General features: G+C 38.9%; 4 protein-coding genes across 5 annotated transcripts; 3 read left to right on the top strand and 1 right to left on the bottom strand.

The window, feature by feature from the left end:
* Positions 1 to 2,009: 2,009 nt before the first annotated feature.
* On the top strand, positions 2,010 to 4,793 carry LOC137963024 (CRM-domain containing factor CFM9, mitochondrial). Its single transcript, XM_068810202.1, has 4 exons — positions 2,010 to 2,107; positions 2,187 to 2,502; positions 3,473 to 3,874; positions 3,991 to 4,793. Exons 1-4 carry the CDS (start codon positions 2,010 to 2,012, stop codon positions 4,306 to 4,308), a joined length of 1,134 nt encoding a protein of 377 aa, XP_068666303.1. The 3' UTR covers positions 4,309 to 4,793.
* Positions 4,794 to 7,052: 2,259 nt separating this feature from the next.
* LOC137963048 (two-component system protein A-like) lies at positions 7,053 to 10,180 on the top strand. The gene is made up of 5 exons (XM_068810228.1): positions 7,053 to 7,533; positions 8,852 to 9,087; positions 9,204 to 9,350; positions 9,521 to 9,640; positions 9,791 to 10,180. The coding sequence occupies exons 1-5, from the start codon at positions 7,296 to 7,298 to the stop codon at positions 9,851 to 9,853; spliced, it is 804 nt and encodes a 267-aa protein (XP_068666329.1). The 5' UTR covers positions 7,053 to 7,295; the 3' UTR covers positions 9,854 to 10,180.
* A 10,899-nt stretch (positions 10,181 to 21,079) lies between these two features.
* LOC137962019 (probable fructokinase-4) lies at positions 21,080 to 23,292 on the top strand. 2 transcript variants are annotated; one of them, XR_011115107.1, is made up of 5 exons: positions 21,080 to 21,532; positions 21,765 to 22,097; positions 22,220 to 22,336; positions 22,414 to 22,605; positions 22,853 to 23,292. XR_011115107.1 is itself a non-coding variant. In XM_068808711.1 (4 exons), the coding sequence occupies exons 1-4, from the start codon at positions 21,119 to 21,121 to the stop codon at positions 22,537 to 22,539; spliced, it is 990 nt and encodes a 329-aa protein (XP_068664812.1). In that variant the 5' UTR covers positions 21,080 to 21,118; the 3' UTR covers positions 22,540 to 22,691. The 2 variants fall into 2 exon arrangements, 1 of the variants encoding a protein (XP_068664812.1); XM_068808711.1 differs by lacking the exon at positions 22,853 to 23,292 and having other exon boundaries at positions 22,414 to 22,691.
* Positions 23,293 to 24,987: 1,695 nt separating this feature from the next.
* On the bottom strand, positions 24,988 to 27,190 carry LOC137963858 (B-box zinc finger protein 24-like). The gene is made up of 3 exons (XM_068811075.1): positions 26,502 to 27,190; positions 25,507 to 25,812; positions 24,988 to 25,418 (listed from the first exon to the last, which is right to left on the bottom strand). Exons 1-3 carry the CDS (start codon positions 26,682 to 26,684, stop codon positions 25,188 to 25,190), a joined length of 720 nt encoding a protein of 239 aa, XP_068667176.1. The 5' UTR covers positions 26,685 to 27,190; the 3' UTR covers positions 24,988 to 25,187.
* Positions 27,191 to 27,519: the final 329 nt, after the last annotated feature.

Here is a 27,519-nt window from a genome sequence, read left to right as displayed (position 1 = left end):
ATTTCTGATCCCATTCAGAGATGAAGTTTCAGGTTTCTGATCAAGAATCTTGCAGAAAACACCAGAAGACGTACTGCATCATGAGCACTCATTCCGTGTAAAGAAGATGATTTGAGGAAAGCAAAGGGTAGAGGTAAAGATAAATTGAAATGTTTCTTATGAATGGTAGAATTATGCTAGTCATATACAAGGAGAATAGTGTCAAACAAAAGAAAGCAGGGTTTCAACCAAGGACAAGAAATTGCAAATGACAAGTCTAATCAACACATCAAATACCAGAAAGAACATTTTGCTGCAAATACCAAGCCATGCACCTCAAAAACAAATGTGAACTGAGCCTTTTCCTCAATGCCTCCCCGCGATGGTTTCTCTGTGCAGTTCCTGGTTCCATTCTTATGAGGTGTATGCGGTTATCTTGGGTGTGCATTTGCAAACAGTACTTTAAAAGTTCGAAGAAAATAATTGCAGCACAAAATCAACATTATAACTTTTTTCAGGCTGAGAAGATCCAAGAAGTCTCCAATCTCTTGAGGAACAAGTGAAGCACACAACGACTATGGCTACCAGTTTGAAAGTGCAGATGCTTTGACATTCTTATTTTCAAATGGAAGAGTGATCCACCATGCATGTGAAAAATGTGAGACAAACAGTGGCAGATCAAATAAGCTATTAAAAGACGTGCCATTCATGAATGGTATCTTCAGGGTTAAATGAAGCTATGCATATGTCAATAAGCCCACTATAGTTTACAGAAATTTGGTAGTTTCGGTGACTACGAATTTATGCCAAATAGTCTAGTAATGCAGCCAGCACAACCTACATAAAAAATCGTCATCATGCTCCTCCACTATCGAATTTTGAATTCTCTACCTCTCAAAAGAATTAGATGAATAAGGAGAATAAGAAAAAATGTCTGCTTAGTGTAAAATTGTAGAATTTGGATAAAGAAGGATTATCCGATCAATCTTTGATTGAATGGCATAATGTTGGATTGGATTGAAGGTCCAATCCATCTCCTAGCACATATAAAGGCTTGAAATGTCTCTGTAAACACAATAAGAATTTTAGAGTATTAGGGGAAATATGTCCATAGTTCTTTAGCTGAGGAACCATGAGGTTCAAGAGGGAAATCTGAAAACTCTGAATAGCAGTTTCATCTCAAAAAAAGGAAAAAAATAAAAGGGAAGATACCTCATGATTTCTCATATGAGCATCTATGGCCTCATTTCCCTAAAACTATCTCCATTCACGGAAAGAATGGATGCACACTCAGAGGGAACAGTCCCGTTCAGACATACAAAGATGGTAGAAAGACATGTCCAGGAAGCAGTTTAGAATTTGGCATATATTCATATAACCACAACCTAAAGATCGAAAACAAATAGAAGACGCCGAAAGAAGTTTAATCTACAAATAGAAGCACCCTATATCCGAAGCTGAACTAAAACTGTGATTAATGCAACAAAGAAGTTGGGAGCTAAAAAAACACATATGCACACCATTTGACCAACTATGGTCTGAACGAAGTAAGAGATGATGAGCTAAAATTCAACACCTTTTGCATCTAGCAATCATTTCGGGTGCATAGAATGGATCCACAACACGCTGAATGAAGAAAGATCAGTACAAAATTTCTTCAGAACTACTTACGCGGAACAGGAGCGAGCAAAAGGGTGGCGCCAGATGAGAAAGAGAGAGCGCCTGGCTTTTAATTGCGAAAAGATTGTATTTTGTCTCAGAATAGAATAGCGAAACGCCGAGGCTAAAATCCTCGCCTTCTCTGATATCTCTCCCATTCTCCCCAGCACTGCGCTCCGAAGTATTTTAGTGATGTTTTCTTTGTATAAAAATACCCTTCGTGGTGTCGAGTCTTGAACGAGTACCACCATGTTTGCCCATCGTTTCCAAATTGGCTGGTTAGACCGTAATTTTCGTTCAACTTCAAGGGACATTTCACCCTTTACATTCTCTATAAATAACAACACAAGTGTTCTACCCATGGCTATGCTATGGCAAATAGGTTGTTCTCTCACACCCTCCGAAGACACTCTCTTGCCTTTCTTCGTCTCCGTTTTCCTGCCTCTCCACCGGTTCTTCTTCCTTCGAGGTATTCCCTCTTGCCCATCCTTTTTGTAGAGAATAAAAAAATCACTTTCGTCCATTCATCTTGTCGGTTTCACTTTCAGGTCGTTTTCTCCGCCGGTGTTTGACGCCAACTCTTTGAATCATCATCAGAGATCGTGGGAGTTCAAATGTTTCAGTCACGGTATAGTGAATCTCGTCTTATCTCAAGGAAAACCCAAATTCGAGACACACGAGATAGAGCCTCCGAAGAAAGAGAAGTGGAAGACGAAGAAGCAGTTCAAGTTGAAGATGAAGAAAGAGAAGAAAAAGAGGAAGGAAGCTAATAAGCGGGACCCTAGATGCCTGACAGTTAAGGGGAAGAAAAAGAAGCAGAAATTTCAAAGCGCGGAGGAGAGGATCAAGTACAAGATTGAAAAGGTGAGTGGTTGTCACATGATAGCCAGTTAACTTTGTTGTTTCCTTTGGTTGTGTAATTCGATATCTCAGCATCGTTCCAAAAAAAAAAAAAAATTTTTTTTATTGCGCCGATTGGCTTCGTTCAGGAGAGTTTTATTGGAATCTTCTACAAAAAAAAATAATTTTTTTTCTTTTCCTGTTTCTCTCTAATGTATTTCAGTTATTTTATTTAAGGCTGGACTAAAACATGAATCGTAAGAGGCTCAAGTAAGGGTTTTAGTTCGTTTGATCTCTGTAAAGATTTCAGGCCATTCAGTCTTTTCTGAACTAGGGTTGTTGAAATTATTTGTGTTTGGACTGTCTATTACTGGTCTCTGTGCTGCGTTTTGTGGAACAGTTGCCCATCATGCTTGAATATATCACTTGTTTGAGAAAATATGCCATTTTCTCCATTTATCCTGGTCAGAGGAAATGAATAGAACAGGAATGAACTATTGTCAATCATTGCATGACTTGTTTAATTTTGTTTCAAAGTTTTTTCTGCAATTTTGTGCCTGAAATGACCTGTTCATTGCTCTGTTCAATTATGTTCAAAAGTTTTGGTGTGCTTCTGCTCCGAATTGGTATTGGGCTATTCATTGCTCCTTCCACTCCCCAGCTTAACTAGAGATGTACAACTCTGATATTTCAGAAGCATTACTCTGCCAATCCATAATTGTTATTGGCAATGAACTTTTAACTTAAGAACAGTCCGAAGGCTACGAATTGGTTTTATCTATCTTGATACTTTCGTAGTTAATATGTTTTTCTCTGTTCCAGTCTCCACATAGTACCTTCAGGATTTTTCATGTACATCTTACCCTCTTAACTTGCTGCATACAATGAAACTTCAAGCTTTTGTCTGGCACTGACAACCAAGTGCAGGTCCCATGTGGGGTGAGGCTTATTTCCTCAGACCCATGTTGATCAACCTATCACGATGTTCTTGCAGGCTAAAATTAAGGAAGCCCTATTGCTTGAGAAACTTAAAAGGTATGAGATCCCTCCAGTTCAAGGTCCAGAAGTTGAACCAGAAAACCTGACGGGTGAAGAACGCTTCTTTATAAAAAAGATGGCTCAGAAACGATCTAATTATGCTCCAATAGGTCGACGAGGAATCTATGCAGGTTGTATTCAAAACATGCATTTGCACTGGAAAAAACATGAGACAGTTGAGGTTATCTTCAACAAATCCTCTAAACTGGGTCAGATTGACGAATATGAGAAGGAGATAGCACGATTGAGTGGTGGGACTCCAATTGAGAGGAAAAAGGATGCAATAATATTTTACAGGGGGAAGAATTACGTTCAACCAAGGGAAATGCTGCCTGTAGGGACGCTATCCAAGAAAAAGGTATGTAGTACATAGTCCATTTGTCCCCTTTATGATCTTAGGAGTTGTTAGAGAAAACTTCTAGTATTTGAAGCAAACACTCTACAATTGTTGAATCTTGATTTTCATTTTCTTAGGCACTAGAAAAATCAAAGTATGAGCAATCACTTGAGTCTGTCCACCGCTTCATTGCGTTATCGGAGAAAGAATTGGAGCTCTACTATAGGCATATTGCACTCTACGGTGATCCAAATACTCGAACTTCAGATTCAGCAAAGCAGAACAAAGGACTAGTTCACCCCCAGAAATTAGAAACCCATGATGAAATCGATGATTCAGCAAGGCCAAATTTTTCAACAGATGGTTCAGGAATGGAAACTGGTTCTGAGGATTATGATTTTAAAAGTAAGTCTGGAGATGTATCTGACACTGAAGGTGAGTGGGAAACAAATTGACTTGAATCCCTCGAGGCAAAGAAAGCTTGTCTTGAACTTTTTCAAATTGGATTTTCTGTGGACGCGTATGCACCAAATCAAGTAAAGAAGCCTGTCCCATGCCTGCATTTCTTATTGACGACCTGAATGAAACCTTTTTTACATGATTTCTCATATCATGAATAGGTAAGCAAGGCATTGTGACAGTTTCCTTACATGATTTGCTGAAGATGAATCCCCAGCACAAAGTCAATCTTTTAATAAATTATGATTATGTGATATTACAGTATGAGGGTATAATACAGGCTCAGGCTTGGGCTTGGCCACCCAAAGAGTCACAAGCAATATCACCCCTGTTTTTTCACCACAGAATTGCAATATTTACAAAGTTATCTGTTTGTTGAAAATATTTGCTCTGGTAGCATCATCTCTCTTTTCCTCTTCATTTAAACTCCCTGATAGTAGCATTAAACTCCTAATTTTTAGGCATTGCTCAAATGTTGGCTGAATGTGATGTTTGTTGAATTAAACTGCCAATTTTTTTTTGAATTTGAACTATAATACAGTTTTATAACAAGAATCACCAAAACAAAAGGATGATTCAGAAGAGCCCCATTCTTATAGAAGATTCAACTAATTTAGTTAACCATAAGTTAAAATAAATTTATACAATCTAGAACAAGTCAAAACACATCTGTTCTATGCCTCTTAAACCCTACCAGATCTGTTAAACTGTTGAAATTTAGGATTGTATTATTTATAATCATAGTAGAAAAGGATTAAAGGGTGAGAGGAAGAAGAAGAGCTGTGGAGAGAAGGTTTTAGGAAGAAAAGAGGAAGAGTGGCGAATTTGGAGAAAAGATGAAAACGATTAGGGTAATGAACTTGTCCAAACCTTCTTAAAATATATTTATAGATATTAAAAGTACTAATGTTATAAGAATAAATCACCTTAGTAAGAGTGGATAAGAGATATAAATCATAAATTAATTACATCAGTGTCACCCTAATTATATCATATTTTTTAACATAAACAAGAGTTTTTTTGTTTTCAAGTGATTGTTCTCATTCAAAAAACTTATCTGTCAAGGGATTTTTAATCTGAAAACACATGATTATGAAGTGCAGTTTTATAGTTTTTTAGCTTTAAGAGACGATTAAGATGTTGAATTTGCCTACCCCCGTCCCTTCCGGCCTGCTGTGTGCTCTGCAACTGCAAGACGCTCTCAATGTTAAACAGTGTCGATTCCAGTCTCACAAATGGTATTCAGCGAGCTCCACCGCGTCCATTTAAGCTTCAGTCCAACCGGAAGAAACAGAGCAAATGATAGAGAATATTTTGAAGCGGCAGATCTCAGAGGCCTTGTGAAAGGAATTACCGACATTTCTCTATGAGGTTCAATAAGGATGATCCGAATAGACCTCTCAAAGCTCTGCTTTAGCCTCAGAAAGAAGTCCGTGATGAAGCCATCGGCCTCGCAAAATCATCTATCACTCTGTATGGTGGAAAAACAACTATAGCCTTGGGTGTATTTCTGATTTGATGTACTTGATCTGGTAGTGAGACGAAGCAAATATGTCTGACAAATTAAACAGAGCTTCATCCTCGGGACAAATCAAGTCTGTTTCTCCGTGTTCACATGAATGCAGAATCTCGTGAATGTACGAGGAAGCGATTCCGACCATCCACCCCTCCCGTCAATCCAACACCGCCGCTATTAAAGTAAGTATTTCCACTCAATTCCTGCATTCCGTGAAATCTAAAATTCAAGCAATAGCCCGTGACATGTTGAGCGACGTTGCATACGCGCGTATCCATTTCTCAAAGCGTGAAGATCTCCCCCACGCGGCTCCATCCCCTCCTGTCACCTCCATCCCTCGTTTCCGCCCATCATTTCTCCAGATTTTCTTTCCAATTTCCGTTGCAGGCCCAAACAGTGACCAATCGATCTTTAAGCATCCTAAGAAGCGGTTTCGATTTGGAATTCCAAGTAATGAGTAGGATAATCAGCACTTTGACATGCAAAAGACAGTAGGGGGTTGTGTTTTTCTTCGTTACGGGTCCCTCGCCGGACAAAAGGGTGACGTCGTTACATGATGTGAGCTTGACCGTTGACGGTCTTCGTCTTCTTCACATATCTTCACACGATGCGGATTATTTTCTGTGCCTCTCTTATCCTCTCCCTCCGCTTAAATTAAGTAATCAGTGTCGGGTAGGTAAGAAACGGAGGATTTTCCTCAGATTTCACAAAATGGAGCCAACTCGAGATTCCTCAAGATAGTCTTCTAGATTGAACTACTTTTCACGAATCATTATAACGAAACCTTCGGGCTCTCGATTTTCTCCCTTGTGTTCTTCATTCTTGCTTTCCGCATGAATAAAGCAAGAAATAAAAAATAATTTCCTCCGTTGGAACTCGGTCGTAAAAAGTGAGAACTGGTACAGGAAGAAGCGAGGAACAAGGAAGAAGGTTCTCCGTCGAAGTCGCAGAAAGTACGGAAGGTTACGGATGGCGATACCAGAAGATTTTGTGGGTCCGCCTCCATCGAAGGGTCTTGATCACTTTGCCCTGGGATTCCCCATGCCACAAGTCGCCAATGGAATTCCCACGCTTCAAGTCAAATGAATAGAAGTCGAATCGATTGTCAGAGGAGGTGGGGACAGAAAAAAAGGGTAGAGCCGTCTTTTCGAGATCCTTTTGCTTTGAAAAATTGGCCAATTTTTTCTCTCTGTTTCTTTTCCCATCAGAAGATCTAGGATTTGATTTCCCCGGGATTTGATGTCTCTGTCTTGAAGCGACCGCCATGAAAACACGACCCAACGACACTGCAACGTACGCCCTCTTCTTCCCTTCCATAACTATTCATCCTCGCACACGGGCGACGCGGAACGACGTAGAGAATTCGCTCTGCTCGTTACTCTCCGTGACGCTTTCTTTGATCCCTGCAACTTCTGTCCTAGGATACGATTTTCTTTTGTCGCCGTTTGGTTTTTTCCGGGTGGGGTGATGAGTTTAGGCAAGAAGAGGCTTCCGAGATTGGGGATTTTGGTTGTTGCGCTTCTGTCTTGTATCGATTCCGACTGGACCGTTGGTTCTCTCTTGTTGGCAATGGCTTTTGTGAGTTGGGTCGTTTTGGAAGGGAATTGGGTAGAGAAGGTGAAGGTCAGAATCAGAAATGAGAGATTGAAGAGGAAGAGAAGCATGCTTCAATCGCTAGAGATCTTTTCTGAATGGAGAGGAGCAGGTAAATCTTTTGTAATATTCTTTTTTAACATCTCGGTTCTACTTTCAGACGAGCTTTGCTGGTAGTGTATAACATGCTCGGACACATCAAGCAAAAGCAGGCCATTCGACTCGTGGATTTATATTTGTTTGTTTGGGGAGATTGTCCTTATTTTCTAATTTTCAGCGATGGTTCGCTGATATCCATTGTTTGAATACCTCGGATTCCAGTGAAATAAAACCTGTAATGCACTGGAAGCTGCAAATGAATGCGAAGACGTGCGATCTTCCGAATTGGATTTTGATTGCCTGTGGTTTTATTCTCTAGAATAGAGACATCGTTTTTTTCTTTTCTTTTTCCGTCTTCCTGTCTGCTTTTCTTTCCGACTTTCACCCTCTGGTCGGTGGAGGAGCCATAGCCCATTTCAGCCCTTCACCTGAAAAAATTTCTTTTCTCCTTTTTCCTTCTCTGGACAAGGTGTCGGTGCCCACCTTCCCTGCTACTCTCTTACGTCTTTTCCTCTGTCAGAGCTCAGAATCTCCCTTCTGCCTGCCTCTTTTTCCTCATCGTTCACCGTCCTGTCTGCCTCCACCCACACTGTCCATCCTTAATATATATACTTCGGTACGCACTCTGGCGCCGGTTAGAAGTTGGCCACCGGATTTTTAACCCAACATGCACCGGTCAAGTTTGATGGGGGAGGTATCGAACGGGGATAGGTTTTCTCTGTGGCAAATATCGATCGGAGTCCACGTCACCCATGTGATGTGGGCCCCTGGCTTGAACTTCCTTGGGAAAAGTTGGAATCCGATGGGGACCACTTTCCTCGTGCTCACCTTTGCTTCTTGGCGTTTTACGCGATCTTTCCTTGTCGGGGTAATTTTTTCTAAATTTGGTCCACGTGTAGCGGACGGCCGAGAACGCCTAGCCATCGATGATTAACGGTAGTTATCGTGTCTGACCCCACCGTCAGAGTGGGTCAGGTTACCCAAGTGGATATTTCGGTAATTGTATACGGAGTTTTTTTTTTTTTCCTAGGGAAAAAGTTTTTTTTAAACCTTTATTCTCTATGATCCGAATTGCCGTTTCCGACCAATCCAAGACCCGGCAATTGTAGCCTGTGGGGGCTCCGGATTTCCGTTTTCAGGAAAATCGCGTGGCGCTTGGGTCGAAAAGCCTTCGGAATTTCCCGAGAAGCGTCATTTTCCGGCCAATCGGGAGATCTGGTCCAGATTTTATTCCTTCGTAAAGTCGGGTTTCTACAGCAAATTACTGAGAATATGTCATTTTCCGCGCGTTTATTTTGGGCTTACTGACGGTGAGTGCCTGCCTTCGTCAGAGATCTCGTTTACTCACGAAAAGAACGCTTCAATGGCACCGAGTTTCTTAAACCACTCGAACCTGTTCGCCGGGAGCCGTTGCTTTTGGCTCTCTGGATCTTTGTCCGATCAACCGCCTGATTCTTCTAGCAGTTACAGCATGAGTTCCGGCGGTCGCAATATCGTTTTCCCGGCCAGGAGTGCTGATCCCACTGCCGGAAAGATCTTACTGGTTGAAGACATTGAAGTTAACAGGGTAAGCACTGCTTTCTTTGCGAGTAAAGTTTCGTTGTGCAATGAGTGCAACACTTGATCTTCTGCTTGTAGTAACAATGCTAATTAATTTGCGCTGGTTATGGTAAATATGTGCAGATGCTGCTGAGAAAGTTGTTCAGAGATCTGAATGTCTTGTTTGAGGAAGCTGAAAATGGTCAGATAGCTGTCGACTACTTCAAGCAAGGCAAGAATTATGATCTTGTTCTCATGGATAAGGAAATGCCAGTGATGGACGGCCATGAGGTGAGCAAAATTACTTGGATTCATTCGTTTTGTCCTCTTCTTGTAACCAATTCTTTAATCACGTTCTTGTTATTAAGCATGTCTACGTTAGGGATCCTTTAAGAGTTTCACATTTAAAAACTCGCATTGATTGATTCCCTTTATCTTTTGTCGTCCTTGTGTTATTGCAGGCAACACGGCAGCTAAGACTCTTGGGAGTAAAGACTCCCATCATAGCTTTGTCAGGAAACAGCTTACCGTCGGACAAGGATATGTTCTTTCAGGCAGGAGCTGACGAGTTCAAGACCAAGGTACTTTCGCAGCGTCAACAATAAGTCTAAACCATGGAAGGACAGAAATGAATTTGAGATTATTACAGTTAAATTTTATTTCTTTTCAGCAGGAGACGAAACTAATCAGTTTGTAGTTTCTAACGGAGGTCTTTGTTTTCGTTTCTGAAGCCGCTGTCGAGAGATGAACTCGTCAACCTTCTGGCAAGATATGGTCTTGAGCGTCCCCAATAAGACTTGGATTGGAGAATGGCCACCGGACTGCAAATTCTCAGTGTAAATGACTTGGATTTTGGTTTGCAGGGAGTTGATATTTGCTTCTTCTTTTTATTTTTCTTGCTTTCTTTCTTTCTTTTTGTTTCCTTTTTGGTTTTATCTTGAGCGATTATTGTATATAAGACTGAATTCTCATAGTGTCTAGCTTGGGCTTTGATGTCACTATGCCAGATTTTTGTTTCCAGTTTGTTCAATCAGTGTTGTAAAAAAGTATTTTCTGCATCATTTCCAACGCAAGTAAAGTTTGAATAAGAAATTGTAGAAAGCTTCCTGCAGTTATGAATATTCAGAATGCAATCGGTTGGTTGTTTCAAATGTCTGGAAAATGCAATGTTCTGATCCTGAAGCTTTGTTTCTTTAGAGGAAAATCTATAGAAAAAAGAGTTACTAGGGACGAAGGTTGTTTGTCATTTAGTATGAAATGCCTTCTCATTTGCAAATTGCCAGACCAAGCCATTGTATGGACAACCCCAAAAAGGAATTCGGTCTTGTTAGTGTAGCAACGTTGCAATCACTTTTTGTTGGTGGCTTGAATGATTCCAAGGGAATAATGTGCTTATGTGCATGCACCAGCACCTGTTCCTACAAACATTAAGCAGTGTGCAGGGCAGAATCCCAAGCAAAAGCTGAGTGGACTCACTGTGGAAGACGTTAATGGCCGCCTTAAAAGATCATGAGAGTACGGAAACAATGTTGCTGGTACAAGCTGAAGCTGTTTGTTTTCTGCAGTTCAAGGTATCTTCGGATTTTGGAGGCCGACATCATTGTTCACTGGTCGGTATTATCTTTTTGATATCATTATTGACTGTTTGGTGGTATCTTCTTCTGATCTCTCTTTACTCTTTAAAGATGAAGTTCAAATGTTTCCAACTCGATTTCAATCTATCAGGCGCAAGTAGATGATTTCTAAAGAAAATCAAGCCGGTTGTCCGGTTCAGGAAGACGACATCACAGGAGACTCCTATTTCCATCTCTAATGTAAATGTGCCTTTCACCAAGAAAAACGCGAGGTTTGTTAACATATCAATTCAAGTTTTGGAAATAACTCGTGTAATCGATACTATTAAACGTTACATCTGTCATATTTCAGATTTTGAACAATCTGATAGAAATGCCCATAATGTAGCAATCTGCTCTGACCCACTGCTTTCCAGCAGAGGCCAGAGCAAGATGTCAGATATTAGAATACCATTTTGATGCCATTCATACTTTATTTCGCCCACAGTTTCAGCACAACAGACTTCACAAGGTAAAGCCAGGTCCATGACCACCGACTTCTTCTGCAACCATGAAAAGGTCGTAGAAAGATCCATTGCATCCATAAAACCAAAGCTATTTGTCTGCTAAGAGAAAAGGCAAGGGATTTGCATATTGCCTGTTGGCCTGATAGCCTGGAGGAGCTTGCATCAATGGGGACAAGCTGAGTAAAATTTGTTCTGGGTACCAGTTGAAGTCAATATATCATTTCCCTTATTCATTTATCGTTTTTGAAAATTTTCTGGTCTTTTTTATACACAGCCCCTTTAATGGTTTAAAGGATCGACAGTACTGGAAAAGAATATCAAGTGGAAGAAGATATGTTAGACCATGAAATGGCAAAAGATCAGGTTGCTGAGAACCCAGGTCGGATCACTGCCACCCAGTGGTTATTAAGCCTCTGAAACTGATGATCAGATTCACATAAATGTAAATAAATTTCTGTGACTTCAACTCAAAAAGCTCAGTGAAGTGGGAACCTTGGGTCTCTTTTATCTTCGGATCATAAAAACAGGGAGAATGAAGGTGTAAATCTTCATGGCTAATACAGCTTTGGCTGAAGAAATTTGTAAAGCGTGATCAACCACAACAGCACAAACAATCATCACAACTGGCTGGGTAGTTTGACTGAGGTTAACGACTGCGAGATGTGTCCTCCTATTTACTTGTCGGGACTTTTCCTCCAGAACTCAAAAAGATAACAGTGCATGGTTCCACAAGAATTCATAACAGCAGTTCACCCACTCTGATAAACAAATCTCAACCCGACTTTAGGGGAGGAGCATCTTTCGGTTGTGGGCTGCCGCTAATCTTGGGCTTCCTTTTGTTTGGTTTGGCGTAAGCACGGAAGCTTAGTAAATCACTGCTTTTGCAACATGTCCATTCTCACGAAAGAGAAACTGGTTTCTCTATCATATATTGCTCCTATTGCGTGCTGTTTCTGCTTTGAAGTCAGTTACATAGGTAAGAAGAACAGTTGCTACTGGATCATAAAACCTTGGTTTTTCGCTGGAGTGTTGGGTTAGAATTGCTTTTCTGAATCTGGTGTTGAAAGAGAAAGAAAGTGAGTTTTTTGTTTTTTTGTTCAGTGGATGGGTTTAAACCTTTCCTTAAATCTGCTGCTTTTGCGCTGTTGCTGTGTTTTTTAGTTGCTTGCACGAAAGGTTTTAAACATGTATAAGATGCGGAAATCCCAGAAATATAGGAAGAGCTGATTGCAATTGCTGTCTAGAAGGTTTCATGTTTTTAAGTGCTTGCTCTTGCTGAATCGCGTGTACTGAAATTTGAGTTTGCATGAGTTGCTGTTTGGCTTGATAGTTGCTTTCTCTGTTTGGGATTGTGGTGCTGTACTCCGTCCACTTATATACTGGGTTGAACTGAAGAAGAGATGTTCTTCAGAGGAAAACCTGTCACGGATTTATGATTTTGAAGAGGAGACGAGCCCTAATTGTAGGCTGTTGGATAATTAGGGACGTGGCAGCAAATTCAAAAATATCATCCTTTGGAGCTTGATAGGGAGAAGTTGGAAATATTAAGGAATAGTCCCACATAGTTTCGTGAATAATTTTTTTTTAAGTTTATTAGTTGGTAAAAAGGTTTCTTGGCTTGTTATTTTGGGTATCAAAACAGGTATTCATATGTGGGCTTCCACCCAAATTATCCACTTATAGGGTTACAAAAGAGGACTTACACGTGAGGGGAGTGTTAAAGAATAGTCCCACATGAATTAGTAAATAAAAAAAATCTTGAGTTTATTATTTGGGAAAGAAGTTTCCTAAGTTAGCAAGTCATTTTGGGATGGGCTTTAAACCTAACTTCACAGGAAATACAGCAAGAAAAAACTAAAGTTACTAGGTTGTTGCATGTTATTTGTCCCCAATATGACTAGATATTTCAAAGTTAAAGAATGATTCTTTAACCTTAGTTGTGAATAATCAAGCCTCTTTAGCTTTTGGTCATAGTGATGGACAAAGGGAAAAAGATCATGAGCAATTAGGAAGAAAGGTCTTTTGGTAAGAGTGGTAGAACTCCTTGCTTCATTGCAGAAGAATCAATAATTTTTTTAGAAAAATGATGGAAAAAGGTTGTAGCAAACCAAGTCATTCAAGGGACCTCTACTAACTTTGATGGCATACCTATGAGTTAAGATGAATTACACAGATTTGTGCAAAATATTGTATATCAACCTTCTACTACTTGATTGGGAGCTCATGCTTCATGATTTTCTTTCCCAATTGCTGCCTTGCGTGCCCATACGAGTACTTCTACCATGTTGTCTTTTTGTCCTCATCAAATTGGATAATTGATTCTGGAGCTTTGGCTCATATTACAGGTAATTCATCCTATATGTTTACTCCAAATTGTTTTATAAGTATGATTTAGGGTTTGTTACTCTGGCAGATGGGTCATCTTCTCATGTTATTGTTCATGGTAGCATGTTTGTCTCTTCCTCTATATCTTTAGATTTTTTTTTTCTCAATTTTCAGTCAACTTACTTTTTGTGAGTTAGATTAATATCTTAATTGCTCAATTATGTGTTATTCTCATATGCATGGCTTTTATGATCTTCAAACGAAGAAGTCCATTGGTTTGGGGCATAAGAAAGGAGGACTTTACCACTTTGAGAGGATGCATGTATTTGTTGTCTTGACATCTACAACCTTAGCATATGATTGGCATGTGAGACTTGGTCACCCGAGTACTGCTAAGCTAAAAAAGGTGGTGTGTTTGTTATAATCTTCTTCTTCGTTTGATTGTGAGGCTTGTTGATTAGACAAACAACATAGAGTTTCTTTTCGTCCCAAAGTAGTTATAATAGTAATCATTTATTTCATTTTATAATTCAAATGTGTGGGATCTGTTCTATTCAAAGTGTTGGAGGTCATAAATACTTTGTCTTTTATTGATGATTTTACTAGAGTTATATGGGCGCATTTGATAAAATTAAAAATTATTTTGGTTCCACCATTAGTATTTTTCTGTTTGATAATGTCCAATAGTATTTAAGTATCTCATTCAATGAATTTTGTGCATTTCATTGTGTTTTCCACCAAACTTCGTGCACATACACACCACAAAAAAATGTTGTAGCAGAAAGTAAAAATTGTTACTTATTAGATGTTGCTTGATGCATGTTATTTTACTTGAATGTCACTCATCGTTTTCAGGGAGCTATTTTGACTGCATGTACTATAATTAATTAGTTGTAAGTGATCTTTGATATTAGATGGTCAAGTTCATGTCCAGTTACTTTCTCTTTGTGTTTCCCTATTTCCACTTCATGCTCGAGTGTTTGTATGTGTATGTTATTTTCATAATCATTATTTTGATCATAAGAAGTTATCACCTTGATCGATCAAAGAGGATTTTTCTGGGGCTATTCTCATGTTCAAAAAGGATATAAATGTTTTGATCCTCTGACAAATAGTTGGTATGTGTCTATTGATGTCACGTTTTTTTTTTTTAAAAGTATCATTCTATTTAGCTAGCTCTCTGAAAAAGTTCTTGCTATCTTTACCAATATTGAAGTCACTTTAAGAGGATTCTACTAAAACTCTATCAGCTTTTTTATTCATGAATCTCCTCCTACTTCCCCTCTAGTCACTTCCTTGGATGGTGGTATGCCTTCTCAAGAATTTTCTGACCTACACCTGCCCATTTCTCTACAAAAAGGAGTAAGATCTTGTACTTAGTATCATATCTATAAATTTGTTTAATTTGATAGATTGTCTCATTCCTTTCATGTGTTTGCCTCTTATCTAGTTCTATTTGTATACCCAAGATCTATACCGAAGCCATTCAAGATCCTAGGTTGGCCGCTCACATGGAAGAAGAGATGACTCCTCTTCTCTCTTGTGTTGCCTGGTCGGTATGCATTACTGCTCATAGTGCCACAATTGTTGGATTTAGGTGGGGTTTTACCGTTAAATACTACACCACTAGTGTTATAGAGTGGTATAAGGTGCAACTTATGGCTAAGGGATACACTCTAACTTTTGGCATTGGTTTGTGGTGAAACATTCTCTCATGTTGTTTGGCTTAATTTTGTTTGTGTTTTAATTTCTATGGTTGGGTGGTCTCTTCACCAACTAGATGCAGAAAAAACTTTATTGTATGGTAACTTAAAGAAATATATATGGAATAACCTCCTGGGTTTGTTGCTCGGGGGGGAGGAGGAGATGAAAGATTTGTATATTACACAATGTAATTTATAGAATAAATTAAAGTCCTCATGCTTGGTTTGACAAATGTGTGGTGATTAATTTTGGCTTCAAGGGGTGTTGTTCTTATTGGTCTATATATATCTTGAGAAGCCAAATTGGTTGTATTTTTAATTGTTTATGTAGGTGGCATAGTCATTTTAGGAGAGGATTAGAAGTGGCAATTTTGCTCGATTACCCGATTACCCTTTTTGCTTGCTTAATTACAAAAGGATACAATAGAAAAATCTATATCCATTTACCCAAGTTATAAATGAAACGGATATGGGTAATTGGGTATCCAATTATCCGTTTACCCGGGTTTGATATAATACTTACCCATTACCCAAATATCCTCAAATCCGGAGTTACTAAGGGCACAAAAAATATCGTTTTACTCATTTTGAAGAGAAATTTTGGCTCCAAGCATCTTTAGTAGCTCCTAACGAAGAGATGTTGGAGAACCAAAACATTGAGGCTTAAATTGAACGTCCCAAGTCTCCCAACAATTGTTTCCTCACTAAATTCGAAGAATCAAAAGAGAGCTCGAAATGTCTTCAAAATAAGTTTTTTATCATTCAGGTGGAACAATACAGGCTTAAATTTGATATTGACTATGCTGGATTTAAGGTAGATGGGAGGTCTATGAGTGATTTTTGTATTTGTTGGAGGGAGGAGTAAAAAATAAAGTGTGGTTGCAAGGTCAAGTGCAGAGGCTAAATACATAGCAAAGTTACGTACCACATGTGAATTGATTTGGGTTAAGACATTGCTTGTGAATTTGGTCTAAAAGTGGTATTGTCTATGCCCATAGAATGCCATAATCATGCTTCTTTCTTTATTGCTAATAACACAATCTTCTATGAACAAACAAAACAAATTGAGGTTACATTATCATTTTATCTAAGACCAGTCCAAAGAGGGTGTATTAATACATTGAAGCTTCAAGTTTTCCCAACAAAATATTTTAGAGCCTCTTAAATAGTTGGAGATAACAAGAATTAACTAGAAGAGTACATAATTAAATTTTCTATACATTAAATTTTTATTTTTTTATTTTTTTCCAATCTTTGTTTTTTAATTTCAATGATAACAAGAATTAACTAGAAGAGTACATAATTAAATTTTATGATATTACAACAATATAAAACTGCAGGAATTTACAAAAGAAAAGAGAGAAGAAATATCTTCTTTCTTATTTATAATTAAAATATAGAAAAAATTACATGTCTCATTCTGGCCTATAAAGTCTAAAAAAATATTTCTTATATGAAATATTTTCCTAGAGGATAAAGTAAACATAATTCTAGCTTTAGCTTGTTATAGAATTTGCCTCACAGTCCCATAAGCATAAAAAATAAAATAAAAAATCACAGATTTGGTCCTAAAATTTTTGTGATTTATGTAGTTTCAACTACTTCAAAATTGATGACTTTTGTAGTATTTGAGTTTTTACTACACTGGCCACATGTATTCTTTTCTTTCTCCCTCTCGAGCTAAGGAATATAGGAAATGTCCCAACTTGAGGAGTATATGAATTATACCAGCTTGGATATAAAAAAACTATAGCAATTATCTTTCTTTATTTCCCCCTTAATAGCAGACCAACTTGAGGTGTCTTAAGAATAAATATTAAAACGTATACAAACCCTCAAAACCTTAACAAGAGGGCAAGACCCAAAAAAAAAGGTTAAAGAAATACGGGTGACACAAATAATCCAATTGAAACCGATACAAAGGATTTCAAACACAAAATATTAATAATCACTAAGCAAGAAAAACTACTATGTCATTTTCGTTGATTATTTTACAAAATACATATGGTTTTACCCACTCAAACTGAAGTCTAAAGTTAGGAAGTTTTTCACCGTTACAAAGCTATTGTGAAAAATGATTTAAAAAACTCTATTCAGATGATGGGGGAGAGTATATGAGCCTCAAAGATTACCTTTCTTTAAATGACATATTTCACCCAACCATTCCACCCCTTACACCTAAACACAATGGCTACTCAGAAAGACGACATCGTAATATTGTTAAAACTAGTCTCACCTTACTTTCTCATATCTCCCTTCCAATTACCTTTTGGTCTCATGCCTTTGTCATTGATGTCTATTTAATAAACATGATGCCAACTACTACACTCTTATCATCACCCTATGAATTCATTTTCCACAAAACGCCAAACTATTCTAAACTAAAAACCTTGGCTTTGTCCATACACATCTCACAAACTTGATCAAAGGTCTAAGCCATGCGTATTTTTTGGATACTCATTATCTAAAAGTACTTACTTGTGTTTTGAACCATCTACTTCAAAAATATTTGTTTCTTGTCATGTCTAGTTTGTAGAGTCAGTCTTCCCATATACCTCCTTCAATCATCACCTACCTCGTCCCACCTCCACCACCGTGGATACATGGATTTCCCTTGTGCTTACCATTTCATCAACTTTTCACCACAACTGATTTCTAACACTCCACCTCAAGGGCACCCTCAAGAAATGCATCCTTTTGATGACAATTCAAAAACCTCTGAGATACAAACACATCAAACAGAAACTGAGCAACAACCACTACCACCCAACATCGCATGACCACTCGGGCCAAAAACAATATCAGTAAACCAATTAAAAAACTCAACCTTCGCGCACACCTAACATCCCAACCTGACCTTGAACCTACTTCCATGACTCAAGCCCTCAAAGATCATAATTAGCTTTGAGCTATGTCAGAGAAATATGATACTCTTGCTCATAATGGGACGTTGGAGCTAGTTCCTCTTGATGGTATCATTAATCTCGTTAGTTGTAAATGGGTTTTCCAAATCAAAAGAGACTCTGATGGGTCTATTCACATATTTAAAGCTCGTCTTGTGGCCAAAGGATTTCATCAACGACTAGGTGTGGATTACCATGAGACTTTTAGCCCGGTTGTTAAGTCTACCACAATGAGGCTTATACTTAGTATTGCAGTTAGCAATCGTTAGTCCCTTCGTCAACTTGATATTAAGTATTCCTTCCGTCAAGGTTGTCTATTAGAACTTGTTTATATGGCACAACCCCTAGGCTTTGTTGATTTCGATCATCCTACTTATGTCTGTAAACTTCATAAAGTTATCTATGGACTCAAACAGGCTCTACGGGCTAGGTGTCATGTACTGCGTCAATTTCTTGTGGATTTAGGTTTTAAGAATTCTCACTCTGATACTTCCCTATATGTTCTGAACACTGGCAAACATATTTTGTTTCTACTGGTGTATGTCAATGATATTATTATTACAGGTAATAGTGATCATCTTATTTTGCAATTTGTTATCTGCCTTGTTCAACGGTTATCTCTGAAAGATTATGGCTCTCTTTCTTACTTCCTTGGAATTGAGGTTGCTTAGTATTGTAATGGCATATTATTCTCTCAATGAAGATACATCCAAGACTTGCTCAAAAGAACTCATTTGGAATATATTAAACCTATTCTCACCCATTGCCAACGAATTCTTCATCACTCACCATGATCTCAAACTCTCATCTTTCTGATCCTTCTCAATTTTGTACAGTAGTTGGCAACCTATATATATCTCATTCTTCTACTGAGGTTGAGTATCGATCAATGGCTACTACTACTACAAAACTTCAGTGGTTGTGCTCTCTACTGGCTTAACTTGGTATGATTGTGTAGTCATCTTTTGTTGTCTATTATGATAATGTTGGTGCCACTCAGTTAAGCGCCAATCCCGTATTTCACTCCAGAATGAAACATGTAACAATTGATTACCACTTCTTCTGTAATCAGGTTCAATTTAGTCTACTTCGTGTGGCTCATGTTGTTTTTGCTTAACAACTACCAAGTCATTGCCACGTTCACAGTTTCAGTTACTAAGAGACGACCTCTCTAACCGTGACCTATCTTGAGGGGGCCTAAAGAGCAGAGATATTTTGACTCTATAAAAATTTGTATACTCTGAGATTAGTTAATTAGTTGAGTCTTTCATAAGAATCGGACTCTTTAAAATCACCCTTCTGTTTAGGTGATTATTGTTGTCAATCTGTATATACATATGACTTTAAATCAAAGCAAATTTATAGATCAGTTCATCAAATAAAAATGTCTTACACAAAGAAGAAAATTTTCAAATAGAAGAATCCAACGATACATCATGAGTAGGGAAAACGAAATAAAAACCAGTAACAAGAAGAAAACTAAACTAGATTGCATAGGAGAGCTTGTTATTTTCCTAATTTATAAGTAAAAACTACATCCGTATTTTAATGACCCGAAAATATTAAATTATTTTTTATGAAAAATATTTTTTTCAAGAAATAAAGTAAATCTAATTTTGATTGTGAAAGTGTAATGGGGAATGGCGCAATGGCTAGTGACCTCTCCAACTTCAATGCTTTTCTCTTCTGAAGTAACAAACAAGTTCGAGGCTGCCTGTTTTGGCAGACAAACAATCAACTTCCGATCCCCTTAATTGCAGCTTTGCCTGCCTTTGTCCACGAAGTTGGTTAATCTCATACTGGAACAGCTCTTCCGAGCTCCACCACCATGTCTGGAGAAACAATTATTTACGAAAATGCAATCTAAATAAACGACGAACATATTCTTCTTCTACGATTTGACTGACTGAGAACTGGTTCAAATATTCCTCTTCTCCACTACGTTTTGTTCCATTGATGCAACAAATCAAATGAAAAAAAGACGAATAAATACAGTATAAAAACATTATTAGACGAAAGGGCAGAGGAAGTATGAAAAATTGAAAGACGGAAATTTGGGTTTGCTCGATTCTGTTTTTGCTTTAGCCTAGAATTCTAAAGCGATCAAGGAATACAGTTGAGCGAACGACACCTGGTGTCCTTCCTTCTTCAGCTAATATTCTCCACCTTCATTCTACTGAAATAGGAAACCAATCATATTATTCTCGATTATCCCATGTATGATTAGACAAGACTGCAGATTCGGAGAAATCTGTTTGTTTTATTCTCCATGAATCTCTTTCCTTTGTAAACAATTCGTAAAAGAACAAAAATAATAATTAAAAGAGAACTCTTATTATTAAACATGGACGACCCCCTCGTCTTCGAGGCTCGAGGAGTCGACTGTCGAGGATCTGCTCCCTTGTAGAGAGGGCGGACCAGTGGCACCATCGTTGAATCAGTCGCATACATCAGATTTTCTCCTCTTTTTTTGTCTGTTATCCAACAAATCTTCACTTTCGACGACAACTACTTGGAGTTTTGGAATCAGGAATTTGGACCTTACCTTCCGTGGAGGACAAAGCCTTCTTTGCCACCAATTCGCCAACGTTTCCATTTGTCACGACTCTGTAGCCGCCGAATTGCATTCTTTTCCCTACCAAATGATCAAATCATCTCCCTCGGACTCCACTCCCACCGGAGTAGTCGGAATAACTGTTCAAGTTCCATCGGAGCTCGGAGACCGCTGCCTACAGTTTGTTGGGTGCGCTTCTGGTATTCAATCAAACTGGGGATCGGCCGCCTCTTTTAAATATGGAAATAATCATTCAGCACCAAAACCCATCCATACCGTGTGCACCGTCACGCGCTCCTTTCCGGTTTCCTCGGCTTTGACTCGTCGATCTGCCCGGACCGGGTTTAAGATTATTCTATGGTCTAAAAAACGGCGTTATCAACTATCCTGTTTAAGATATTTTTTATATAAATATATCCCTAATTAATCAAGAGTCAATACCTACCCCAACCACTCCTTCCCTCCGTTTAATCGTACTTCTCTCTCTTCTCCCCATGGCTCTTCGGAACGGTGGCGTCGATGATGGAAATGGCCTGGTCGTCAGCTTTGGCGAGATGCTTATAGATTTTGTTCCGACCGCTTCTGGAGTTTCTCTGGCGGAGGCGCCCGGATTTCTGAAAGCGCCGGGCGGAGCTCCTGCTAATGTCGCCATCGCTGTCGCACGTCTCGGCGGCAAAGCGGCCTTTGTCGGCAAGCTTGGTGACGATGAGTTTGGTCACATGTTATCCAATATTTTGAAAGAAAACGGAGTGTCCAATGAAGGGATCTTGTTCGATCAAGGCGCACGCACGGCGTTGGCCTTCGTCACTCTCCGATCCGATGGAGAACGCGAATTTATGTTTTATAGGAATCCCAGTGCGGACATGCTCTTGAGAGAAGATGAACTAAATCTCGAAATCATCAGAAAGGTTAGTCTTCCTTTTTTCGTAGTTATTTGTCGGTAAAAATTACTTTTTTTTTTCTTTTGCAATTTATGCAATTTTCAGTATGAGAATCCAGCACACCGGACGAAAGAAATATCCGATGCTTTTCCTCTTATAACCCTTCCATTTGATAAAATTAATGGAGTTTTTTTAAGGAAATAGTTGATCAATTCTGACGATGATCTAAATCTGAATTACTGGGATGAATGGGTGGCAGGCTAAGATTTTTCATTACGGATCGATCAGCTTGATCACAGAACCATGTAGATCTGCACATCTACGGGCAATGGAGGTCGCGAGAGACGGCGGGGCGCTACTGTCCTACGATCCGAATCTCCGTTTGCCTTTGTGGCCATCTGCTGAAGAGGCTCGTACCCAGATCATGAGCATCTGGAATCGCGCCGACATCATTAAGGTCAGCGATGTGGAGCTGGAATTTTTGACGGGCAACAGCTCGGTGGAGGACGAAGTCGCGTTAACTTTGTGGCATCCCGGGTTGACGCTGCTCTTGATCACCCTGGGGACCAAAGGATGCAAGTATTTCACCAAAGTATCTTCCGGTCCCATTTCCTGCTTCTTTTTTCTTATTCCCAATTCCATCTACAATTCCGTAGCTCATGCATTTGACTTCAGTATTTACTTTCTTGTCCATCTCTGGTAAAAATACATTAGAATTTTCGAGGAATCGTGGAGGCAGTAAAAGTGAAGACGGTGGATACGACCGGAGCAGGAGATGCTTTCGTTGGATCTTTGCTAAGCAAGATCGTCAACGATCGGTTCGTAATTGAAGTAAGAGAAAAATTTTGCTCCTCTTCTTACAACCATGTTTGATTCAAAGTGAAACCTAACTGATTTTGTATCGTCAGAACGAGACAAGATTGAGGGAAATCCTCAAGTTCTCAAACACTTGCGGAGCCATCACCACCACCAAGAAGGGTGCAATCCCTGCTTTCCCCACCGAGGCTGAAGTGCTGAAGCTTCTCAGAGCATAAAATCGTTCCTTTCATTTTTGTTCAATGTCTCTGTCGAATTCTGCGATGAATCAATGGTCAAATATGGTAAAGATTGCGTTTTCAGTTTTGAATATTTCTGATTTCTCGTTGTGATTTATTCTGCTCAATAAAATGATTTTTCTTTTCTCGCACCTACTGCAACCGCTGCACAAAGTGGGTGCCGGTCGAGCCTCAAAGCTCTAGTCCAGCCTACCTAGAATACAGCATTTCCTTCAGCACAGGAACCATTTGATTTTGCTGAAAATTGAGATTTTGCTTTTCCTTATCAAGTAGAATCAATTTACACATACAGGCGATCATCTTATTGCAATGAGGAAAAAGGAAGCGAGACCCAATTGAGCAAAAAACAGAAGGAGATAATGCCAATTCGTATCTGCAGAAAAAAACTTCTTTCTTCTTCATACAGACATCTGTCTAAGTGAACAGAAGAATCAAAACAGTCATGGATATGCCTATTGAGTTTTGTACAGCAGCCCAATGTAGATTGCTTCATGGAAATGTTGATCAGCGTGCCAGATTTTATGAAATGCTTATGAGTATAGTTGAAAAACAATGCATGTGTATGCATGAATCTACTAATGTAAAGAAAGTTTGATGGAAATGGTGATCTGCATAAGAGATTTTGATTCAGCTACAATCATGAAAAATGCTATCGAGTTTAGTTGAACATCCATGTTTGTTGTTTGAAATCTACTAATATGAGGAAAGTGTGTATGGAAATGTTGTTCAGCTTGACAGATATTGATTCAGCTATACTGTCATCAATATTTTCTTTCTTTTGACATCTGCTATGGTCAAATTGCATATGCTTGTACCACTGTAACACTCCCCAAAAGCTATTAAGAAACAATGTAACATGATATTTAAAAAGACAATTGCATATGCAAAGTTGAAACTGAACAGAAGCAGAAAAAAGTATCACATTGTTTGTTTCTTCTGACCATCCAAGTAAACATCTGCTGCTCAATTGCTCAGACATCAGCAACCTCTTTTTCCTTTCCCCTTTCAACTCTTTACCTTTTGGACAAGAAAACTACTACTACATGTTACTGTTGTAAGTTTTTTCTGAAAGAAGACAAACAGAAAACAAAAGATCCGCTACATGGATTATAAATTTGATGAAAAACATTTCAATTGAAGCCTTTATATGGAGTTAATTGGAATTATGAATTCTAAATGTAATGGCAGTCCATCCACTAGGGAAAAAAATCTGATTGAAACCCAAGAACTGCAATTCTGTATAACACCTTTGCTAAATATAAGAAAAAGAGGACTGCAAGCAGATAGAGGAAACCCACCAAAAAAAATATCAAAAATCAACAAGATGAACAATAAATTTTGCTAAAAAAGACAAAGAACAGCCAAGGTTCCATATACGAAATTCCCCTGAATTATCAACTACAAATTTAATGGCAGCCCATCCAACAGAAGGAACCTTAATGGTCTTCCTCTGAGAACTGTTCTACAAAGCTCTTGCAAAACCAAACTTAACATAACTACAGCAGTTAGACATAGCAGAGGTGAGTGAAAACGAAAGAAGGAAACCTAGAAGAAGATCAACAAGATAAGTCATAGGCATTGGCCAAAATGGTTCAATTAGAATTTATACTGATAATAGATTCAGTGTATTGTGAACTATGAATCTAATGAAGTTCCATCATCCAGAAGGATATTAGGAGACAAGAAGAAAGGATAAGCAACTCTTGTGAGAAAGGGTTTGCTTAAATAGCTTGATTTCCACCATAGCTAAAGAGAGGCTGCTAAGGATGGGTAAGGACACATCTTCTTTTCAGCTTAGGCAATTAAAACACAATGATCATTGTGCTATATTAGGAGATAGGAGCAGTTGCAGAAGATCTATTTTCAAAACTCATATGTTTTCAGATTTATGAGTCATTTGTCGGAAGATATGAATATGTTGGAGTGTCATTGATGTAATTAATTTATATTTTTTGTATCTCCTTCACTCTTACTAAGGTGAAAAGTGTACTTGTAATATTGATAATTTTATCATTTATAAATAGAGCAAGGAGGAGGGTTTGGACTAAGTCCATTACCCTATTCTTTCTCTTTTTTCCAAATTCGTCACTCTTCCTCATCTCATCCGAAAACCTTCTCTCCACAACTCTTCTCCTTCTTCTTCTCACCCATTAATCCTCTTCTACTGCGATTATACATCATGGAATCCTAAATTTCAACATCATCAATAAATTGGACTGCCAGTCATGTTATTAGAACTCTAGTAATACATGAATCTTCGGAAAAACAATCAAATCAACTGTGGATAAATAAATTTAAGAAACTTTTGAATAGGAGCTCAGAGGCTTCAAACCCCATGCTAATTCGATTTAGATGCACATCGAAAGGAACCAACAAATACAATCCATCTTCACCAAAGACAAGTGCCCATCCATCACAATAATCAAATTTAAAAACCAAATTCCCTGTGATATAAGATGTTTCAACATTTGTAACATACTCTATACAATATTCTTCAACTATAACTTCCATTGGAAATAATGACAAAGCTATACTGAAAGACACAGCAGAGATTATTGTGACACATCAAAGGGTTTACTATAAAAGGCCTACTGAGAAGGGGATAGACAGAAAATGCATATTCATTATCAACCAAGATCAGGCACAGTAAAGTACTCTTCGTCGTCAGAAATCTCAATCCTAGGCTTCTTGGGGGAGAAGTATGATTTGGCGGGTCTGTAGTAAGGTGGATTATTTGCAGTTGAAACAGGGAGTTGAGGAACTTCTGCAGCTGCAAAGGTCTCTGGAGCATGAGGAACTTGCTCATCAAAGAGACCAATGTCGTTGAGCCATTCCAGCCCAAAACCATTCGCTTCTTTCTGAAGATCAAATCAGGATGAAAACGCTTTCAGAAAATCTAAATTTGAAACATCCAAAAGAAACCTAGATTCAAGAACTCAGTCTCACCTTGTCGTTTGGCTCAAATTCGGGAAGATGTAAGAAGTCGTCGTCAGCCCAAGGGGGAGATGATGGGTAATTAGGAGGCTGATGTGAGGATAGTTTAGCAGGAACCAACGGCGTGTTCTGGTTTGGCGGCTCGAAGCTTCCCGATTCGGTATCTTTGGCACAGGCGGAGCTTAAAGCCACGCGTATTCCCGTAGCGAGTAGACGCTGGTGGTTGCCGGAGAGACTTCCGGGGGAGTGTATCCGTTCGTCGCAGTCCCGGCAGAACAGGGCTCTGTCTTCCACACAGAAAATGAAAGCCGTCTTCTCCTGCAACAAAGACACGAAGGAGGAGCAAACGGTGCAGCAGCACAGGGCTTAGGTACTCAGACACAGATGGCACACGGAGTGAGTCCCATTTGAACTCGGAAGGCGACTCGTTCGGGAAAACTAAAACAAAAGGTCAGGGTGGATTTGGAGACACCTCGTGTGGAAAATCAGGAATCAGAAGATCCAATCATGGTCGTTTCCATGCTATCTCTTCCCCCAAACGTTGTCCACCATACAGAACAGTGCAGAACATGCAAGCTTACGTCAATCTGGACGTTTTTCTTGAGAAATGAAAGTTCCTTTCGGAGGTTTCACTGAATTTACATTCTAAATAACAAAAATTATTGCAAAAGATAATCAATTTTGTAAAATCTCTGAAACCAATTTCCATTTCGTTCTCAGTCGAGTAGTCTGGTATGAATAAGATGAACTGAAGGATGAATTGATTCACTCGATCTCAAAAAGATTTAGAAAAAAAAAAAAAAAAGTGATTAGATGAAACAGGTGATCAGAGAAAGATGAGGCATACATTGGACTCTGGATCGGTTATCTGTTTCATGTAATCAACTCGTAGTATTTGAATCGGAGGGAAATTTCTTGAGAGAAATTTAGTAATTTTAAAATAATGACTGCTTTGTTTGAGCAGGTAGGAACTGGATAAAAGTGTAGAAAGGTAGGACTTATTTTACCTGGCAAATATCGCAGCGTGGGAGCTTGTCGGAGAGGCATTCAAGAAGAAGCCTCTGGTGTTTGCTTGCTAGCTTATTGGCCGCATGAATTTCAATATCGCAATCTGCACACAGCGCAGCTTCATCTGCACAGCAAATCAAGGTCGCCGGGTTTTTCTCACAAGCGTCGCATTGGATCTTCATCTTCGCTGCACTTCAACCTTTCTTCCCTCGTTCTCTAACTACACACTTTCTACTGTTTTAACAGGTACCCATATAGTCGTAGGAATCCCAGAAATCGCTAATCTTCACTTGAAGCAGTTCTTCTTAAAAAAAAAGGGGTATCCCTCAGTTTCAGGAAACAAGATACACCTATTTCCACGAACTGATAGAAAGAGAGAAGGAATATATATTGGGAAAAGAACAAGTGAGAGAGAAAGAGAGAAAAGTAGGGGGATCAGCAGTTGGTATTTTGCTTGAGAACAACGGATACCAGGGCCATGAAATCTCTAACCACTCTCTGCTGCTAAATATCCAAAGTGACAAGAGAAAAAACTGGGTATGAAAGAGGGCTAAACGAGGGCTAAAAGAGAGGTCAACAAGGAATGACAAGAAGAAGGAGACGGTTGGTTGAGAGAGGGAGCAAAGGAGATAGAGCAGTGACTCTGATCTGCTCGTCGTTTTCCTCCATGTCTGCTCGTGGGGACTCTGTCACCTGTGGCTGTGAATCGCTACCTGAAATTGTGGCTACAAATGGTCGCTCTTTCATTTCGAGGGAGCCACTGCCCACTGGATCAAAGTGAATATCTGATGAGTAAGTGGGTAGGTTTGGGCTTCGTTCTACAGAAGTAATCTTGCTTAATTTGACATTCTCATCATAATCTTCCTTGTTAATGTCTCTGGCTTTTTTAATTCTTATTTTTAGACTATTTTATTTGACTAGGAGTTTTTGATTTTTGTTAGAGGTTGAGTAAACCAGTTCGTCCTCATGAATAAGGTGAAACTGGAAGGCTGTCAATCGTTTTCGATGAGGTTTAAG

This window comes from Aristolochia californica, unplaced genomic scaffold (assembly GCF_029961685.1).
Source record: "Aristolochia californica isolate CCGP_79_NKW_82.1479 unplaced genomic scaffold, dmAriCali1.0.hap1 SCAF_4, whole genome shotgun sequence".
Taxonomy (NCBI): Eukaryota; Viridiplantae; Streptophyta; class Magnoliopsida; order Piperales; family Aristolochiaceae; genus Aristolochia; species Aristolochia californica.
This window is presented reverse-complemented; position numbering and strand designations above follow the sequence as displayed.

Excerpts from the sequence above, each read along its gene's own strand:
- LOC137963024 (XM_068810202.1), top strand. The coding sequence starts at position 2,010 with ATGGCAAATAGGTTGTTCTCTCACACCCTCCGAAGACACTCTCTTGCC. Across the intron at positions 2,108-2,186 it reads CCGGTTCTTCTTCCTTCGAG|GTCGTTTTCTCCGCCGGTGT; the intron begins GTATTCCCTCTT and ends TTTCACTTTCAG. Across the intron at positions 2,503-3,472 it reads TCAAGTACAAGATTGAAAAG|GCTAAAATTAAGGAAGCCCT; the intron begins GTGAGTGGTTGT and ends ATGTTCTTGCAG.
- LOC137963858 (XM_068811075.1), bottom strand. The coding sequence starts at position 26,684 with ATGAAGATCCAATGCGACGCTTGTGAGAAAAACCCGGCGACCTTGATT. Across the intron at positions 25,813-26,501 it reads CACGCTGCGATATTTGCCAG|GAGAAGACGGCTTTCATTTT; the intron begins GTAAAATAAGTC and ends TCTTTGTTGCAG. Across the intron at positions 25,419-25,506 it reads AATTTGAGCCAAACGACAAG|AAAGAAGCGAATGGTTTTGG; the intron begins GTGAGACTGAGT and ends TTTGATCTTCAG.
- LOC137963048 (XM_068810228.1), top strand. The coding sequence starts at position 7,296 with ATGAGTTTAGGCAAGAAGAGGCTTCCGAGATTGGGGATTTTGGTTGTT. Across the intron at positions 7,534-8,851 it reads TTCTGAATGGAGAGGAGCAG|AGATCTCGTTTACTCACGAA; the intron begins GTAAATCTTTTG and ends TGCCTTCGTCAG. Across the intron at positions 9,088-9,203 it reads AAGACATTGAAGTTAACAGG|ATGCTGCTGAGAAAGTTGTT; the intron begins GTAAGCACTGCT and ends AAATATGTGCAG.
- LOC137962019 (XM_068808711.1), top strand. The coding sequence starts at position 21,119 with ATGGCTCTTCGGAACGGTGGCGTCGATGATGGAAATGGCCTGGTCGTC. Across the intron at positions 22,098-22,219 it reads GATGCAAGTATTTCACCAAA|AATTTTCGAGGAATCGTGGA; the intron begins GTATCTTCCGGT and ends AAAATACATTAG. Across the intron at positions 22,337-22,413 it reads ACGATCGGTTCGTAATTGAA|AACGAGACAAGATTGAGGGA; the intron begins GTAAGAGAAAAA and ends TTGTATCGTCAG.